At 40.8% G+C, this 19,725-nt stretch overlaps 1 protein-coding gene across 1 annotated transcript in view; it reads left to right on the top strand.

Annotated features, from left to right (window-relative positions):
* cdc5l (CDC5 cell division cycle 5-like (S. pombe)) overlaps positions 1-9,971 on the top strand; it is a 98,209-nt gene extending 88,238 nt beyond the window's left edge. Inside the window, exons 15-16 of the mRNA XM_051924413.1 lie at positions 8,409-8,621; positions 9,608-9,971. Of these exons, the coding sequence (XP_051780373.1) occupies positions 8,409-8,621; positions 9,608-9,712 (318 nt within the window). The 3' untranslated portion in view covers positions 9,713-9,971. The remainder of the gene's footprint in view (positions 1-8,408; positions 8,622-9,607) is intronic.
* Positions 9,972-19,725: the final 9,754 nt, after the last annotated feature.

Genomic DNA, 19,725 nt, shown 5'->3' with positions numbered 1-19,725 from the left:
TCTCGGGTGGGGTTTGATTTGTCTTCAATATTTTTTTTTGTTATAAATTGATCTATTTGTATGGAATGATTACAATAAAATTAATAAATAAAATTTAAAATAAATAAATTGATGTTTTTCCCTCATTAAGCAACACTCAGTACCCCAGAATGACAATGCAAAAGCAGGATTTGAGATATTCTTCAAAGTTTATTTAAAATTAAGAAACTGAAATATCACATTGACACAGTATATTGAGGATTCATACCCTTTGCTTTTCTGTCGATCATCATTGAGATGTTTCTACACCTTGTTTGAAGTCCATTTGTGGTCAATTCAGTTGACTGAACTTGATTAGGAAAGGTACACACCTGTTTATAGAAGGCACCCCCAGTGATAACTTGTATCCTAGTAAAAACCAAGCCATGAGGTCAAAGGTTAGAGCTTAGAGATGGGATTGTGTCGAGGTTTAGCTCAGAGGCCTCTATAATTATTAAATGAAAGAAGTTTGGAACAACCAGGACTCTTCCTAGAGCTGTCCACGATGCCAAAATGAGCAATTGGCAGTTTGGGGGGAGGGGGGGTTTAGGTTAGGTCTTGGTAAGGAAGGTGACCGGGAACCCAATAGACACTCTGGCTGAATTCCAAAGAACCTGTGTGGAGATGGGAGAAACTTCCAGAAGAACAACCCTCACCACAACACTCCACTGATCTGAGTTTTATGGCAGAATTGCTAGTTGGAGCCTTTCCTCAGTAAAAAGAAACATGGAAGCCCACTTGCAGTTTGCAAAAAAGCTGCTAAGGACTCTCAGACTGGGAAAAACAAACTTCTCTGGTCTGGTAAAACCAGGTCATGAGGTTGAAGGAATTTCTCAGAGTGCATATAGACAGGATTGTGCCAAGGCACAGATCTGGGGGAGACTACCAAAAATTCCAGCAGCATTGACAGTTCCCAAGAACACAGTGTTTTCCATAATTCTTAAGTGAAAGACATTTTGATCAGCCATAACTCTTCCAAGAGTTAAACTGAGCAATTGGGGGAGAAGGGTCTTGGTAAGAAACAAGTATAAAAACCCAATGTTCACTCTGACTGGGCTCCAGAGAACTTGTAGATGAGAGAAACTTCAAAATGAAAATCACCACTGCAACACTTCCTCTAATCTGGGCTTTATAGCACAATGGCCAGACGAAACATGAAAGCCCTCTTTGAGTTTGCAAAAAGGCACCTAAAGGATTCTCAGTCTATGAGAAACAAGATTTGACAAATCCAAGGTTGAACTGTTTGGGCTAGGTTCCAAATGTCTTGTCTGAAGAAACCCAGGCACTGCTTATTACCTGTGGAATTCTATTCCAGCGTTGAAGCATGGTGGTGGCAGCAAGTTGGTTTTGCTGTGGCAAGGACTGGGAGCCAAGTCAGGGTTTAGGGTAAGCTGAACAGTGCAAAGTAAAGAGATATTCTTAATAAAAACCTTCTCCAGAGCACTCTGGACCTCATGTTGGCCTGAAGGCCCATCTTCCAACTGAGCACTAACACTATGCAACAGTTTTTTTTTACTGTTTAGGTCTTTCTGGAAAGACCTAAAAAATAGCTGTCCAGTTATGGTCTCCATACAAATCCAGATGTGTGAAGTTTGTCACATCGGACCCAATAAAACTCCTGGGGCCTCATGTATAAACGGTACATATGCACAAATATGTTGCGTAAGCTCGTTTCCATGCACAGATTGTGATGTATAAAAACTAAACTTACCATAAAGCTATGCACATTTTCATGGTAGCTAAATGATTGGCATACATAAGTTCTCTGCTTGGTTTTGCAAACTGGCGTCACCCAGGATCAAAACAGTGCTTTTTTTCCAGTGTGGTTTCCCTTTCTTTTTTAGATCCACATTCCTGATGTGGCTTGATAAATACACTGAAATTAACCGCATATTATTTATTAGTTTAATGCATCTGATTGTAATTAACCTGTAACAATATAATGGTCCACAGAATGGTCAAACTTTTCTAAATATGAAAGCTGCTTTAGCGTTGTTACTCTTACTGCACCTTCTTTTTCTTCTTTCAGCTGCTCCCGTTAGTGGTTGCCACAGCAGATCATCTTTTTCCATATTACTCTCACTGCACCACTCAAGAGTATTTATATCTCTGTATCTGAGTGGGGAATCACAGCTCTACAGCAGCTGATTGGAAAGAGAATTAGCGGTATGCAGCATCTAGCACACGCTGCCTCAGCCATGCTGTCGTACGGCAAACGCTTCAGAGCCTTTCCTCGCGGTTCAGAAACTGTTTCATCCCAAGAACTATACACGCACTCAATCAGTCCATCAAGTGCTCCTTGTAGAACTGTTTGTACTTATAAGTACAATTAACTCACTGTAAACTTGCTATACAGTTATAATATTGCACAACCTGAGCCACTTTATAAAGCGCATGTTTACATATGATGACGATATCATTTTTAAGATGAAATGCAGCAAAATATGTTATTACAGTGGTGTGAAAAACTATTTGCCCCCTTCCTGATTTCTTATTCTTTTGCATGTTTGTCACACAAAATTTTTCTGATCCTCAAACATATTTAACCATTAGTCAAATATAACACAAGTAAACACAAAATGCAGTTTGTAAATGGTGGTTTTTATTATTTAGGGAGAAAAAAAAATCCAAACCTACATGGCCCTGTGTGAAAAAGTAATTGCCCCCTGAACCTAATAACTGGTTGGGCCACCCTTAGCAGCAATAACTGCAATCAGGCGTTTGTGATAACTTGCAATGAGTCTTTTACAGCGCTCTGGAGGAATTTTGGCCCACTCATCTTTGCAAAATTGTTGTAATTCAGCTTTATTTGAGGGTTTTCTAGCATGAACTGCCTTTTTAAGGTCATGCCATAGCATCTCAATTGGATTCAGGTCAGGACTTTGACTAGGCCACTCCAAAGTCTTCATTTTGTTTTTCTTCAGCCATTCAGAGGTGGATTTGCTGGTGTGTTTTGGGTCATTGTCCTGTTGCAGCACCCAAGATCGCTTCAGCTTGAGTTGACGAACAGATGGCCGGACATTCTCCTTCAGGATTTGTTGGTAGACAGTAGAATTCATGGTTCCATCTATCACAGCAAGCCTTCCAGGTCCTGAAGCAGCAAAACAACCCCAGACCATCACACTACCACCACCATATTTTACTGTTGGTATGATGTTCTTTTTCTGAAATGCTGTGTTCCTTTTACGCCAGATGTAACGGGACATTTGCCTTCCAAAAAGTTCAACTTTTGACTCATCAGTCCACAAGGTATTTTCCCAAAAGTCTTGGCAATCATTGAGATGTTTCTTAGCAAAATTGAGACGAGCCCTAATGTTCTTTTTGCTTAACAGTGGTTTGCGTCTTGGAAATCTGCCATGCAGGCCGTTTTTGCCCAGTCTCTTTCTTATGGTGGAGTCGTGAACACTGACCTTAATTGAGGCAAGTGAGGCCTGCAGTTCTTTAGACGTTGTCCTGGGGTCTTTTGTGACCTCTCGGATGAGTCGTCTCTGCGCTCTTGGGGTAATTTTGGTCGGCCGGCCACTCCTGGGAAGGTTCACCACTGTTCCATGTTTTTGCCATTTGTGGATAATGGCTCTCACTGTGGTTCGCTGGAGTCCCAAAGCTTTAGAAATGGCTTTATAACCTTTACCAGACTGATAGATCTCAATTACTTCTGTTCTCATTTGTTCCTGAATTTCTTTGGATCTTGGCATGATGTCTAGCTTTTGAGGTGCTTTTGGTCTACTTCTCTGTGTCAGGCAGCTCCTATTTAAGTGATTTCTTGATTGAAACAGGTGTGGCAGTAATCAGGCCTGGGGGTGGCTACGGAAATTGAACTCAGGTGTGATACACCACAGTTAGGTTATTTTTTAACAAGGGGGCAATTACTTTTTCACACAGGGCCATGTAGGTTTGGATTTTTTTTCTCCCTAAATAATAAACACCATCATTTAAAAACTGCATTTTGTGTTTACTTGTGTTATATTTGACTAATGGTTAAATGTGTTTGATGATCAGAAACATTTTGTGTGACAAACATGCAAAAGAATAAGAAATCAGGAAGGGGGCAAATAGTTTTTCACACCACTGTATATTATACAGATAAAACTTTAACTTCATTTAAATAATCTATATTGCTAATAATTAAACATGTGAGGACACAGTGCCACAGCGCTAGCAAGGAGCTGGCGCTCCATTCGCGGATTGTTCCTGCCTCGTGCTGTATTCTTGCTGGGGCTGGCGCGACACTGGAAGGATAGATGGATAAAATAATTGAACACGTACTACAAAGATATTTCAGTGTTCCTTAAATGTTTTGAAGAATCGCCGTTCTAAGCTTACTGATGGCTTTAACGTCTATTACAGAGCTGATTTTGTGGCAATTGGGTGTTTGGAGAAAAAAAGTAGGGACAGGAATTGGGGTTTAGTACATTTCAAATAGACAGTACTGCTGCAATAAATGATTTCATCGAAGGTCGCGCATGGCGTAGCAAGCATCTTGCGTGAGGCATGAACAATCAATGCTCCACCGTGTTCCTATGATTAATAACATGCTTTAACTCCTATCATCATGAAAATGATATCAAGTATAAATCACAATATTTTAATTGTTCAGAGAGCTGTAATATTATGAATGTAATAGATTCTGTGTCCTGCTGGAGGAAGAGAAAGCCCATTTAAGAAGCACATAGTGATTCACACACACAGAGCACATCCGTCCATCCATTATCTAACCAACTATATCCTAACTACAGGGTCAGGGGGGTTTGCTGGAGCCAATCCCAGCCAACACAGGGCAGGAAACAAACCCCGGGCACGGCGCCATCCCACCGCAGGGCACACACACACACACACACACACACCAAGCACACACTAGGGACAATTGAGAATCGTCAATCCACCTAACCTGCATGTCTTTGGACTGTGGGAGGAAACCCACGCTGACAGGGGGAGAACATGCAAACTCCACGCTGGAAGGACCCGGAAAGCGAACCCGGGTCTCCTAACTGCGTGGCAACATAGAGCATATAAAAGATCAAGTACAAAACAAAGCATTTAACATGCTACTTTAGTTACGATGGGATTTGAGAAACTAGTAAATTAAGCAATTTTGAGATGAAGTTTATGATGTTCTACTTTAATGACAAAATAAACTATGTGATTAAAGTGGAAATTTCGAGATTAAAGTTGACATTTCGTGCTTTTTTCCCCCACTGTGTGCCTATTTTTTTTTTTCTCTGTATCCTAATAAGCTTTCATATGACACTCAGATGGTGGGCTACTACGCGCCTTTTCATGGCGACTTTGATATCTGACAACTTTTTTCATATTTCGGGCACTGTGCGGCTTTGTGAACTTGAGCTTTCGAGTTTTTCCGACACTCTATGTCTCTCGATCAACTTCCTTTTGTTGCTAATACCACTGTTTAAACCAACAAGTAGAACGTTTTTTCCTTGCCTCCACTTGGTATTCACTGACATTCTTCTGTTTTCCCCCGTGCTTTTGCCATTGCCTTTTCACAGAACGCTGAGCTTAAGGGCTATTTATATTGATTTGCATATTTAAAGAGGCATAATTCTGGGAGGAGTTTGGGGAGTGGCAGCAGGCGTGTACACGTGCATTACTTTTCACGATGACCAGGATTTATGGAGCGTAAGAACGTGGAAGTTGGCGAACGCACAGATTTATGCATCTGGATTTTTTTCTGCGTACAAACATTTCTGCTTTTGTCCTTACGCCATGTTTTAGTGTGAATTCTACGCACGGCGTTATACATGAGGTCCCTGGTCTTAATCGCTGCCAAACGTGCTTCAACGAAGTACTCAATAAAGGGACTGATTGCTGTTGGGATATAATTTAGTTTTTTATTGTTAAAGAATAAGTTTGGTTTTTTTTTTTTTGTCACAAACATATGCTACATATGCATTTGCCATGCAAAATTGTGTTCTAAAGTTAATCACTTTCTATAAGTTTACAAATCTATTTTGCACACACCGATGCTTTACATTGTAGTTTATGGGGCAAAGAGGAAAAACTTAAAAACTTGCCAAATACGTCCATTTTTCAAGCCAAGACTGTTATCAAGTATGGATCTGTGTCTTGCAATTACACACACATTGTAAAATATGTTGGACAAATAATTTTTGAATAAAAAACACCATAATTATGCAATTCAGACATTTTTAAAGAGGACTAGCCGTGCACAGTAGCTCAACACTTAGTCTTCCTGCAGAACAACCTTTCACCCACAGGTTGTGGTTTCTTCCCAGCAGGAGAAATCATAATAAAATTTTTGTGCCATGTGTTTGGTTTTGTTTTGATTTATTTCCAAATTTATGTGAGAATTTGCAAAAGCATAAATAAGATGCATCCATACCATGAGAAAAATAGCAACAGAAATATGCGATAAAATTAGTATTTTCAGATCTCTTCTGTTGTCACAAGCATGCATTAAAAGATGTAGATCAATACTTTGCAACTGTCTTGACTTGAGAAATGCACATATCTGGTAAGTTTTTAAGGTTTTTCTCTGAGCCCCATACACTCCATCGTAAACAACCAGACCAGGTGAGATATTTCTTTAAAATGTATCGAAATCACTTAATTTTAGAACACAATTTTGCGTGGCAAATGCATTTACACTCACTGGCCAATTTATTAGGTAAACCTGTTCCACTGCTTGCTAACATAAATATGTAATTGGCCAATCACATGGCACCAACTACTGGATTTCAGTATGTAGACACTGTCAAGACACACTGCTGAAGTTCAAACCGAGCATTAGAATGGGGAAGAAAAGTGATTTAAGTGACTTTGAATGTGGCATGGTTGCTGGTGCCAGATAGGCTGATTATATTTCAGAAACTGCTGATCTACTGGGATTTTCATGCACAAACATCTACAGGGTTTAGAGAGAATGGCCCGAAAAAGGGAAAATATTCTGTGAGCAGAAGTTGTCTGGGTGAAAATGCCTTGTTGATGCTAGAGGTTAGTGGAGAATGACCAGACTTGTTCAAGTTGATAGAAAGGCAACAGTAACAGTGTCAAATAACCACTCGTTACAACTGAGGTGTGCAGAAGAGCATCTCTGAATACACAACACGTTGAACCTTGAAGCAGAGGGGCTACAGTAGCAGGAGACCACACCGAGTGCCACTCCTGTCACCTGAGAACAGGCAACTGAGGCTGCAGTTGACACAGGCTTACCAAAATTGGACAACAGAAGATTAGAAAAACATTGCCTCGTCTGATGAGTCTCGATTTCTGCTGCAACATTTGGATGGTAGGGTCAGAATTTTGCATCAACAACATGAAAGTATGGATCCATCCTGCCATGTATCAATGATTAAGGCTGATGGTGTGATGGTGTGGGAGATATTTTCTTGGCACACTTTGGGCCCCTTAGTACCAATTGAGCATTGTCTAAATGCCAGAGCCTACCTGAGTATTGTTGCTGACCATGTCCATGCTTTTATTAACTGCAGTGTCCCCATCTTCTGTTGGCAACTTCCAGCGGGATAACACGCCATGTCACAAAGGTCAAATCATCTCAAACTAGTTTCTTGAACATGACAATGGGCTCACTGTACTCAAAATGGTCTCAATCCCATAGAGCTCCTTCTGAATGTGGTGGAATGGGACATTCACATCATTGATGTGCAACCAACAAATCTGCAGCACCTGCGTGATGCTATCATGTCATTATGAACCAAAATCCCTGAGGAATGTTTCCAGCATATTGTTGAATCTCTGCCATGAAGAATTATGGGAGTTCTGAAGGCAAAAGGGTGTCCAGTCTGGTACTAGTAAGGTGTACCTAATAAAGTGGCCAGCGTGTGTATACCATGTTTGTGAAGAAATAAGTTTGACTTGAAAAATACCCAACTTATCCTTTAATAAATTTGCAAGAATTCCTAAAATCCTGTTTACGCTTTGTCATTCTTGGGCATTCTTGAGAGTTGCTTGACGAGGAAAATAATTGATTTTAGCATATGGCTGCAAAATAACAAAATGTGTAAAAGGTGAAGGGGGTCTCACTACTTTCTGAATGTTGTCATTATGTTTGCATATTAGGCAGATGCCTTTCTGTCATGGGATCTACAAGTTCAGAGTTTTTTACACAACTTTATGTATGTATGTTTCATTTGAAACACTGGTAAGTTAAATGGCACAATGCAATGAGGAATAAATCATCAAATGTTTGGTTTGCGGTCCAGTTCCTTACTCACTAAGCAACATTGTAATACATCTCTTAAACTTTATCTCTTAAAAATGTATTTTTTCTTGCCTGGCAATGTTTTTTGTCCTCAGTGTAATTTTTCTTTCAATATAAAGTGCTTTACAAGAGTGAGCAGAGGTTAACTGTCATTCAGTATGTTTATTTTTTTTTTCAATGGTTTCTTATTCAGATCAACAGAGGACATATGACAACAGAAGCAAAAAGAGCAGCAAAAATGGAGAAAAAATTGAAGATCTTGCTAGGAGGCTACCAGTCAAGAGCAATGGGACTTATCAAACAACTAAACGACCAGTGGGACCAAGTTGAGCAGGCCTACCTTGAGCTGCGTACCTTTGAGGAACTGAAAAACCACGAGGATACTGCCATTCCAAGGAGGCTGGAGGTATACACATGACTTTGCATACATAATTTTTGACATACAGTAATCCCTCCTCCATCGCGGGGGTTGCGTTCCAGAGCCACCCGCGAAATAAGAAAATCCGCGAAGTAGAAACCATATGTTTATATGGTTATTTTTATATTGTCATGCTTGGGTCACAGATTTGCGCAGAAACACAGGAGGTTGTAGAGAGACAGGAACGTTATTCAAACACTGCAAACAAACATTTGTCTCTTTTTCAAAAGTTTAAACTGTGCTCCATGACAAGACAGAGATGACAGTTCTGTCTCACAATTAAAAGAATGCAAACATATCTTCCTCTTCAAAGGAAACAGAGAGTAAAGCAAACAAATCAATAGGGCTGTTTGGTTTTTAAGTATGCGAAGCACCGCAGCACAAAGCTGTTGAAGGCGGCAGCTCACACCCCCTCCGTCAGGAGCAGGGAGAGAGAGAGAGAGACACAGAGAAAAACAAAGTCAAAAATCAATACGTGCCCTTTGAGCTTTTAAGTATGCGAAGCACCGTGCAGCATACTTAAAAGCTGCACACAGAAGGTAGCAACGTGAAGATAATCTTTCAGCATTTTTAGACGAGCATCCGTATCGTCTAGGTGTGCGAACAGCCCCCCTGCTCACACCCCCTACGTCAGGATCAGAGATAGTCAGCGCAAGAGAGAGAGAAAGAAAAGTAAGCTGGGTAGCTTCTCAGCCATCTGCCAATAGCGTCCCTTGTATGAAATCAACTGGGCAAACCAACTGAGGAAGCATGTACCAGAAATTAAAAGACCCATTGTCCGCAGAAATCCACGAACCAGCAAAAAATCCGCGATATATATTTACATATGCTTACATATAAAATCCGCGATAGAGTGAAGCCGCGAAAGGCGAAGCGCGATATAGCGAGGGATCACTGTATTCATTTTTTGATTTAATAAGCTGTCAGATTTATTTTAGTGAGTTGGATGTGAGTTGTTTTCTAATTTTAAACAGGCACTGAGAGAAGATGTACAGAGGCAGCAGGAGCGAGAGAAGGAGCTACAACAGAGATATGCAGACTTGCTTCTAGAGAAGGAGACCCTAACCATTAAGTTTTAAAAAAGAGAGAAATAAATAAGAGACTTCATGGTGCATGAATTCTACATTTATAGGTCCCAAAATGAGGATATCTGTGAGCTAAGCTGTTTTCAAGGTGAACAATCTTACCATCTGCAGCTTGCACCGGTAATTCAGAGTTTCCCCACACTGTAATACAATCACCTGTTTTATTGTTGGATGTTTTTATTTTTTTTATTTTTTATTTTAGTCTTATTTGGGTGAATTATTTTTTTAAAATAATAAATGTGGGGTTTCAATATTTGTTGACTTTTTTCATTCTTTATTTGAGATGGGCCATTTCAGACATATTGTGAACCACATTAAACCCTTTTGGGGATTAATAATGTATCTATCTATCTACATATACCGTATAGGTACTACCATCGTTCGTGGTGGATTCATTTTATTTATTAATTTAATAAAGCTTACTGTTTGTTGCTGCAGAGCCTCTGTTTCACATAAATAACCACTCTCTAGAAAATATTAAATTAGTTGGATTTCATTCATGGGAAATGTTTTGTAAAATTTACAGTGTTGTAGGTGTAATTAATAATTTTGATCAGTAACTCTACATACGTACATTCTCCAACTAACTTAATCCAAATAGGAGTTTTGGTGTGCCGGATACTATCCTAGCAGCATTGGACTTAATACAGGAACAGAATCCCAGTCAACTGTGGGGTGCACACGTACAGTCACTCACACTGGGGTAGCTTAGAGTTGGCAGTCCACTTAAAGTCAGCGGGGATGTCCGACTTGACACTGCAGTTGCTAATCCTGTTACACAACAGTGCAGTTTCACATAGAATTACAAGTCCTCCCCTTTTATTGACAGCCAAAAACATGCATCTTGAGCGTGCCTTCCCTTAAATGCCCGTGTTCACACAATTTATTGTTTTACTGAACAGAAAGAAGGAGCCAGAACTGTAGTAATGCTTCATAGGTACAGTGAGTTCAGTGGCAATATCTGGCTGCTTTTTTTTTCCTCATTTTTACGTTAGACTTCTCACAGATGAGCCTTTCTTCTTTTTGTAAGGTCCAAAACACACACTTTCACTTCTCTTCTGTACTGCATTGCATGCATTGTACTTCCAGATGTCCACTCATCGGCTTAATACTAAATCAAACCTTTTTGAGTCTCAGATTCCTTGGAGTGAGCGGCTGTTGGTGCCTGGTTACATGGGTGACAGTCACAGGAGTCATGCTGTGACTGTTCCCGTTTCACTGAGATTATATAAATAAGTTGTGCAACTGAAAAATGATATAATATTACATGCAATCTTTGGGGTTTTAGGAGGGAAATTTGAGTATCCAAATAAAACCTACACAGATACTAGAAGAATATGCAGATTCCCCATTTGCCAAAAAGCTGAGTCCACGGGACAGCAGTGCTAACCCCTGCACATTAGTGCAACAAGTAATGGGTTCATAAAACCATTATTAGAGTCCTGCTCGTTCCCTTTCCTTCCATAACACAGACATGAGTGACATTTCAAATGGCAAGTTGCTTCACTTGGAGGCAGCTTGATGCCCATGATCTTCTACAAAGACTTAACAGCCCATTGTCACATTGTACATAGTGTATTATGGGTAATTCCAAATGATTGTGCTTCTCTATAGTGGACAATGGGATCAGTTTGGTTGGCTGCCACTGTGTGCCCTGAAACCTTACCTTTAGCACCAATAAAGCTTACCAGTCTTTCACTTCATCATGCCTTTTGTGTAATATGCCATAAATTTAAGTGAGTTATTGATAAGAAATTGCAAAAAAGTGTATGGGCAGTGTGTAGTGTTTACCCCAAGCCGATGCCGGGTTCACAAGCTATCCGACAGACAGTAAATAGGAGTTTTCGAGTTGGAAATTCCACATAAACGCCTGATGAACTCAGAGCGGCGAGCCAGACAGGTCGACGAAAAACCAAGCTACCCAAATTCTTTGAGCTGTAATGTAGTCCTAACCTTTCATTTTAATCAATTGTGTAAAATAAAAAATGTTACATGCTCCGCCAGAAATGCAGCTTTTGTGGTCGCATTGCATTTGGAGTAAAGTGATACACATTTAATATGTTTAGTTTGCTTTTGATTTACTGAAACAAAATTAAACTTGACCTTTAAGTAATTTTTTGCAGACCAAATAAGAAATTAGTGGAGACCTCGCATTTCTATGGAAAGTCCAACCGGAAATTGACATGAATGCCCTGAAGTGGGACAACAAAACATCACAAGCCAGGAGCTCTGAAAACTCCAGGGATTGTATGTAAATGCAGCAGTAAGGGCTTCTGGTATTGTTGGAAATTGATTCTAAGCTGTCAGTTAAATTTCTGATTGACCAATTGATTTTATTAACCATTAGTTGATTATTGCAATTAATGGTATTTTCATTCTTTGGTTTGCTTCAGGATTGCATGAGTCTTGTAAGTCATTCTGATGATCACTTCATGCACCGTGTGATTGTCAAGTTCTTATCCACAAAGTAATCCAGCAGTGTAGTTTTTGATTATAGCCCCTGCCCCCAAAGTATGGACTGGAGGCTGGGTGGGCCAGATGGTGATGTGGCTTGGGGGGACGGTTGTTTCCTGTGTTATCTCTGAAGTATGGGGTGGTGGTGTGGAGTTGACATGCGCTCATGTTCTTATTGTATTTTACCTTCCCTTTTTTAATAAATAAATAAAACATTTGTTCAAAAAGGAATCGCAGCACCAGTTCAATTGTGGTTGAAATATGCCCATAGAGATTCATTTTCAAGTCTTTTCCACTTAGGAAGGATGCGGCTCTGGCTTGCGGCATGCTCTGGTGGTCTTAACGAGACAAACCTTGCAGTGTCTTCTGGAAAATGAAAAGTTTAAACTTTGCAGAAGTTGTCTGCCTGAGGAGCAGATTTGGCCAAATTCCATGGTTTCACCCCCCACCATGGGAGTCAGATCGCTCTAAAGCTGCCAGGCCTGCAACGCTGCTGCCACGGATCCCATTTGCCTGCTTTTCCATTAGATTTCCACACAGTGATTGTTGTGTCTATGTGAGGTCCCTTGTCTCACTTCCAGGCAGCTTTTCTACTTGTTGCAAAGTGATACTGTGCAAGGCACTAATGAGCTTTAATGACAGAAGATGTCAGCTTGAGTGCTGGAAATTGTAAATCATGTAGTATGAGGTGTCAGCCTCTGTTCATGAATTGGTGGTTCAATGCAATCAAATCCCTGGAAACTGCCTCGTGTATATTTGTAACTTGGACCTGGAAAAAATGGGATAGAAAAAAAAGGAGAGGGTGAGTGAATATTGGATTATTTTTTATTATATGTTAACAAGTATCCTGTCAAACCAATTGAATGTATTCATCTGTCATTTTTATACAAAATGTTTTGCAGGTCACCGGCATGCTTCATGTATTTCTGCAACTGCCGCCTGGCAGGTGAATTGCCTCAACATAGCACCGTAAGTTAGTACTGGGAATTACACTGGCAACCTTCTAGTGTGTTGTGTAAACATTAAATCCTTCAGGGGGGGCTCTTTGCTTTTTATGTATGTATTTAGACCAGCAGTTCTAAAACTGAATCCTGGGGGACACTCTGTGGCTTTTCCTAGTTTTACAATCAGTGAATCAATTTTCTCTCCGATTGAGCTAATTTGATTATCTAGACTTTTCATTTTTGTTTTTTCCTCTTTTAAGATGTCACATTACTCGACTTTTTTTGTTGTGGAATATGGCAGACTTGGCAACTGCAGTTGCTTATCTCATTGCCAGACCATAAGTGTATGCATGTACGCACACATTCGGGTTAAGGTAAATCTCCCACTTAGGGCACACACCCCTTGTTTCTTAATAATCTAATAATATTACATGCACAAGTTACCTTCTGGAATTCTACTTTGTCAGAATGCTCTGATGTCATCAAGTTGTGCAATAAAAAAAGTCATCATTGGCCACTTTTGAATTTGAATATTAACATGATCCCTGTGATAATTTTCTTGTGTTTTATAAATATGTTTAGTGAAATTGACGCTTTATTTATGGGTTTTTGTTACCGGATTGCACTCTTTTTTTTTTTTTTTTTTTTCTTGGCTGTGCGGTTCAGCCCTGCTTTACACCCAATACTACTGAAACATTAGCACATTTGTTTTACTTCAATTGGATAAGTATTGAGATAGATTACACATTACTTTAAAAAAATAATCAGACTACATTACTTTTAACGTGTTAACCTGTGTTTGAGATTGTGTTGCTGACCTTAATGCTGTAAGTTTAGCTCATCAGCACAAATTTAAGAATTTCTGAAATTATTTCAGACAGGAGAAACGAATAGTGTGATTGTCCAAACATTTACCTGTAGCAATTTATTTTGTGGGCACTTCTGGCCATGGCTACCGAAAGAGTTTGCAAAGCAAATGCATGCACAGGCTGACAGAGAGCAATTGACATACACAGACTGCAAAATCCTTAAGAGTAACTGGTTTAAGGGTATGTATGAACACATAATCAGATTATACACGAAGAAATTAAGTTTCTCAGAGGCCAATAGCCCGATTTCTCTAATTACACACCTTTCCCGTACTCCCACAGGAACATCGTCTTCTTTATCCGCCACAACGACACATACAAGGTGCTTCCACGCTCTGTGACAGAACTCTGAAGAATATGGCAGTCCTGCCGCCAGTTTACACACTCCGATGTACGCCATTCTCAAACATCTGCATGGTATTCCCATGTGTGCCTCCCTGAAAGAGAAACTGGGACAGTCTTGTTACTTTCCAGTCAGCCCTTATAGTCTGTGAGAGGAATGAACCCCACCTTACAGTTCATGTTGCATCATTCGTAGTGAATACCATCCCACATGACTTCACTGGTTCTTCTAGGGCTGTTTCCATATTTTTACAGAAGTAGTAGTAAATTCGCGTGACACAAAATGAGTCTCTGCAGGCTTGTGGTCAGTATAGCACCATTTGCAGTGAACATCATCCTAAGGTGCTTTGCTGGCACAACTTAGGTTTCCTTATTTCTACAGTGTGGGCAAATGCAGCTGAGGTGGCACATTTAGGGTCATACAGCCAATCAATGCCAAAGGTTGTTTCATAAGGGTTAACACGTAGCAAATTTTCAAGATGAACATCACCCTTTACACATTTCTTTACCAATATAGAATTTGTTTTTCATTTTTTTCTGCATTCTGAATACTAGAAGGTGTATGGACAAGATACAAGTAACAAGGGGTCAGTGTGGGGCAAATAAATGTGGCTTATACTACCACTTTCATAGTGAATTCCATTCCAAGACTGGTGCTTTACTGATAAAGCCCAGTTGTTTTCATATTTCACAATTGGGTCAGTGGTGAATAAAGTGAATCACTACAGGGGACAGTTCTTTAAAACTTGCGTATACACAAAAAGTGGCCCTTAATGTGCATAATCCACAAGTCAAGATTTGTTAAAGAAAACCTGATGTGAGCCCTTGCATATACACCACTCGGAAAAATTAAGAGAACATGTAGTCATCCCAGTCTAACACCAAGTCAGTGGAGCTTCATGGATATCAGTCTGTCCACTTAGGAAGCATAAGCAACTGTGAATCAACTTCACCTGCTTTGGTGCAAATGAAAGTGACAACAGATGAGGCAACAGTAAGACAGACCCCTAAAAAAAGGAATGGTGGACACAGACAGTTGCTCTCTCCTTACCCTTCCTGACTGATTATTCTCAAGTTTTGTGTTTTGCTGGTGTCCTTGTCACTACTGGTAGCATGAGGTGGTACCTGCAGCCGATTCAGGTTGCATCAGTATTCCATCTCCTCCAGGACTACCGCGTACACAACATTACATAGAGACTGGAAGACGACGACACCCTTGATAAAGTAAGGAAACCTGCAAAGTGACCATTCATGTGCACAACCATTCATATCACTGTGCTGTTATTAGACTGGGCATTGATGTTACAAACATTTTACACCTAAAAAGTGATGATTATAATGCACAGACTGTATGTCAGTTCCCTTTTAAGAGGACCAATGTGGCGTATTTGCACCGAAAAAATTATTTTTTTGCCAGGTTATTTCGGCTGCCTGTTGTCACTTTTCAGGGAACTGGCTGAAATGTCAACAATATTTCAGCCAAGCTTCACTCCATCATGCCCACTCAAAACCATTTACTGACCATCGAGGCACTACATCCCGTCTTCATATGACATGACATGTTTTTGTCAACCTAAAACAGCAATTTGCAGCCGTGTCCGGTCCTCCTAATGTAATTGGTGCAATCAGCTGCACTTGTATATCAATAGGGGCACCTAGCAGGAATGAAACTGCTTTTGTTGACTGCAAGCAGTGACATTCCATTACACACAAGCCATCCGTGATGACATGATGAGACTGACAAATGTTGCGGATCGATGGCCTTGGTCAACCCGTGATTCATTTACTTTGAGGCAAAGGACTTTCGACAGACATGAAGGTGCTCTAAGTAGCGAATGGCCTGTTTGTACAGTAACTGGCTAAACACTATGCCCCATGCTATTCATTGTAACAGCACATCACGTCATTACATGTGCCAGGTGATAGTGGCCCCTTATGCCTATCCCCCTACTTCCAGAGCACAGAGTAGAGCAGGAGTGTCCAAACTTTTTTCACTGGGGGCCGCATACAGAGAAATATACAAAGGGCTGGGCCACCCACTAGAGTTGAGGTATATTGCCTCGCCTCCTGTGTATTAAGCTAGCAAAATCAATCAAATATTGGTAAATTTTGCTTCATATTTGAATATGCTTAAAGAAAATACAGCATCACAGCTCTCCATTAATGGGTTTTCATTTATTGTATTACAAAGTGCTCTCATCTCATGCAATCGAATAAAAATCAAAAGCACAAGCTTTATCTGACACTTGATGTTTTAAGTTCGTTAGCTGACACATCTCCAATTTGCCGCACAACTGCGTTTCTGGACTTTGTTGAATTCCTGCATTTTCTCTGGCACTTTAGTGAGGCACTGTTTTATGAAATCACCATCTGAGAAAGGTGTCCCATGTTGGGCAGTGAGTTGTTCTACCTCGTAACTGGTTTATGTGGCATTTTGTTGTGTTTTGTTAGCACAGAAAAAATCCTGTTGTTGAGCTAGCAGACTAGCTGCCATTTGCTTAACCTTCTGTACTTGCTCGGCACCAGTGTGGGACGTGTAGGTCGAATGTTTGGTTTGGTAGTGTCGACGCACATTATACTCTTTCATCGCTGCAATAGTTTCATTGCAAATCAAATAGACACACTTGCCCTTGACTTCTAGGAAGAAATATTCATTTTTCCACCATGTCTGAAATTTTCTGTACTCACTTGCTAGACTGCGTTTCTTTCATTCTGCTAATTTTTGGTCACCCGTAGCAAAATTGTTCTTTGGTTGTGCTTGTTTATGAAGAGGCTGTCTTGATCAAGACAATATCTCCACCTATGTTAAACCTAAGAAGTACAATACAGTTAAGAGCAAGTTTCATGTGTGTGGGCTATATTTCATTATACTTTTAGAATTTGCTGCGGGCCAATTAAAAATGGACCGCGGGCTGTAGTTTGAACACCCCTGGAGTAGAGACTGTATAATGTTGTGCATGCCCTTGCGGGCTCAGCTGTATGGCGCAGTATAAGACTCGTTGTGTCAGGTGGGGGAGGCTGCTCTACCAGCACCGTCACTGCATATTAATAAGTTCAATAGCATAGTCCATACAGTGGAACCTCGGTTCATGAACGTCTCGGTACACGTACAATTCGGTTTACGAACAAAACGTTCGCCAAACTTTTGCCTCGGTTCATGACCACACACTCGGTATACGAACAAGCCAGGTCCCCTTTCAGTTTGTACATGTTCAGTCTCTCCCTGTGCATTTTCCTGTTTTCCAAAAAAAACATTTGCACAGTATTGAAGGTTCCCAAGAGCAGAGTGTCCTCCATAATTCTTAAATGGAATAAATTCAGAACTACAATGATACTCTTTCTAGAACTAGTCACCCAGTAAAACAGAACAATCGTGGGAAAAGATGTAATGATAGAAGAGCGGGCCAAGAACCCGATAGTAACTTTGGCGAAGCTCCTGAAAACCTTTGTGGAAATGGGAGAAACTTTTAGAAGGACAACCATCCCTGCAACACTCCAGCTATCTGGGCTTTATGGCAGAGTGGCCAGACAGATGGCTGTACATAGTAAAATACACATGGAAGGCCATTTGGTGTTTGCAGAAAGACTACTAAAGAAATAAGATTAATTGATCTGATGAACGTAAGATTAGTGTCATGTCTGGAGGACCCCTGGCGTCACTCATCGTCAGTGAAATACCAGTTCATTGGTTTAGCATGACGGTGGGAGCAATCATGCTGTGAGGTTGGGGGCTGGTGATTCTGTCAAGCAACAGATATGGAGAAGATTTTTGTTCCCAAGAGCACAGTGTCCTCCATTAATTCTTAAATGGAGTAAGCTGAGAACAACAATGATACTCTTCCTAGAACTGGTCATCTATTGAAACTGAGAAATCATGGGAGAAGGTGTCATCGGTAACAGAGGTGGCCAAGAACCTGATATTCACTTTGGTGGAGCTCCTAAGAACCTGTGTGGAGATGTGAGAAACTTCCAGAACGGCAACCATCCCTGCAACACTCCACCTCTCTGGGCTTTATGGCAGAGTTGCCAGACAGAAGCCTCTCCTTAGTGAAAGACATATGGAGGCTTTCTTGGAGTTTGCAGAAAGACTACTAAAGGTCTCTCAGACTGTGATAAATAAGATTCACTGGTGTGATGAAGATTAGTGTCATATCTGGAGGACCCCTGTTGTCGCTCATCACCAGTGAAATACCAATTCAATGGTTTAGCATGGTGGTGGAAGCATCAGGCTGTGAGGTTGGGGACTGGTGATGCTGTCAAGGAAAAAGTGTGGGGAAAGCCACACCAAAACTTTCGCCTTCATTGACGGTTCTCAAGAACAAAGTGCACTCCATAATTCTTAAATGGAGTAAGTTGAGAACAACAATGATACTCTTCCTAGAGATGGTCACCCGAGGAGAAGGTGCCATCGGTGAGAGGTGGCCGAGATCCCTAATAGTCACTTTGGCTGAACTCCTGAGAACCTGTGTGGAAACATCCAGAAGGACAACCATCCCTGCACCGCTACCAAGTTGGGGTTTATGCCGAGTGGCTGAACAGAGGCCTGTCCTCCATAACAGACAATGGAGTTTGCAAAAAAAAATGCACCTAAAGGAATGGCAGACTGAGAGAAACCAAGTTTGAACTGTTTGCCCTCAATTCTAAAAGATCATGACTGGAAGGAAACCAGGCACCTCTCATGACCTGTATGATGCTCTTCCATGGTGGTAGTGGCAGCAGCATGCTGTGTGGTTGGAGACTAGAAAGGGTCGAAGGAAAGCTGAATGGAGCAAAGTCAAGAAATACTCTTAATGAAAACCTGCTGTGGAGCACTCTGGACATCATACTGGGCTCATGGGTTACTTTCCAATAGGACAAAGGAAATCAGAGGGACAACTCTGTGAATGTCCCTGGGTAGCTCAGACTTGAACACAATCAAACATTTCTGGGGAGACCTGACAATAACTGTCCACCGGTGGTCTCCATCCAAGCTGACAGAGCCTGTGAGGAATCTGGAGAGAAGAATGGCAGAAAAATCCCCATATCCAAGTGTGCAAAGCTTGTTGTGTCATAACCAAGAAGACTCCAAAAGTGCTTGGACTAAACACTAAGTTAAAAGGGTCTGAACACTTGTGTCGATGTGACATTTTAAAGGTTTGTTTTTTAAGAAATTTGCAAAAAGCCTTAAAATCCTGTCTTCACTTCATCAAGCAACACTTGATACCCTTGACAAAGGAGAAAATGAACTGAAATGCACAAGGCAGAACCCTAATATCACTTCTCAATTGATTCTGGAAGGGGATGGTAGTGGGTGTTCCCCTCAAGAGGAGAATACACCAACTTGCCCATACCCAAGCACTAACCTTAAGGTCCGCGGGGAAGGACAGCGGGTGGAATTTGGGAGCCATGAGTTAGATAA

Source organism: Erpetoichthys calabaricus, chromosome 3, assembly GCF_900747795.2.
Source record: "Erpetoichthys calabaricus chromosome 3, fErpCal1.3, whole genome shotgun sequence".
Classification (NCBI taxonomy): domain Eukaryota; kingdom Metazoa; phylum Chordata; class Cladistia; order Polypteriformes; family Polypteridae; genus Erpetoichthys; species Erpetoichthys calabaricus.
The sequence above is the reverse complement of the archived record's forward strand: the minus strand, read 5'-3'. Positions and strand labels throughout refer to the sequence as shown.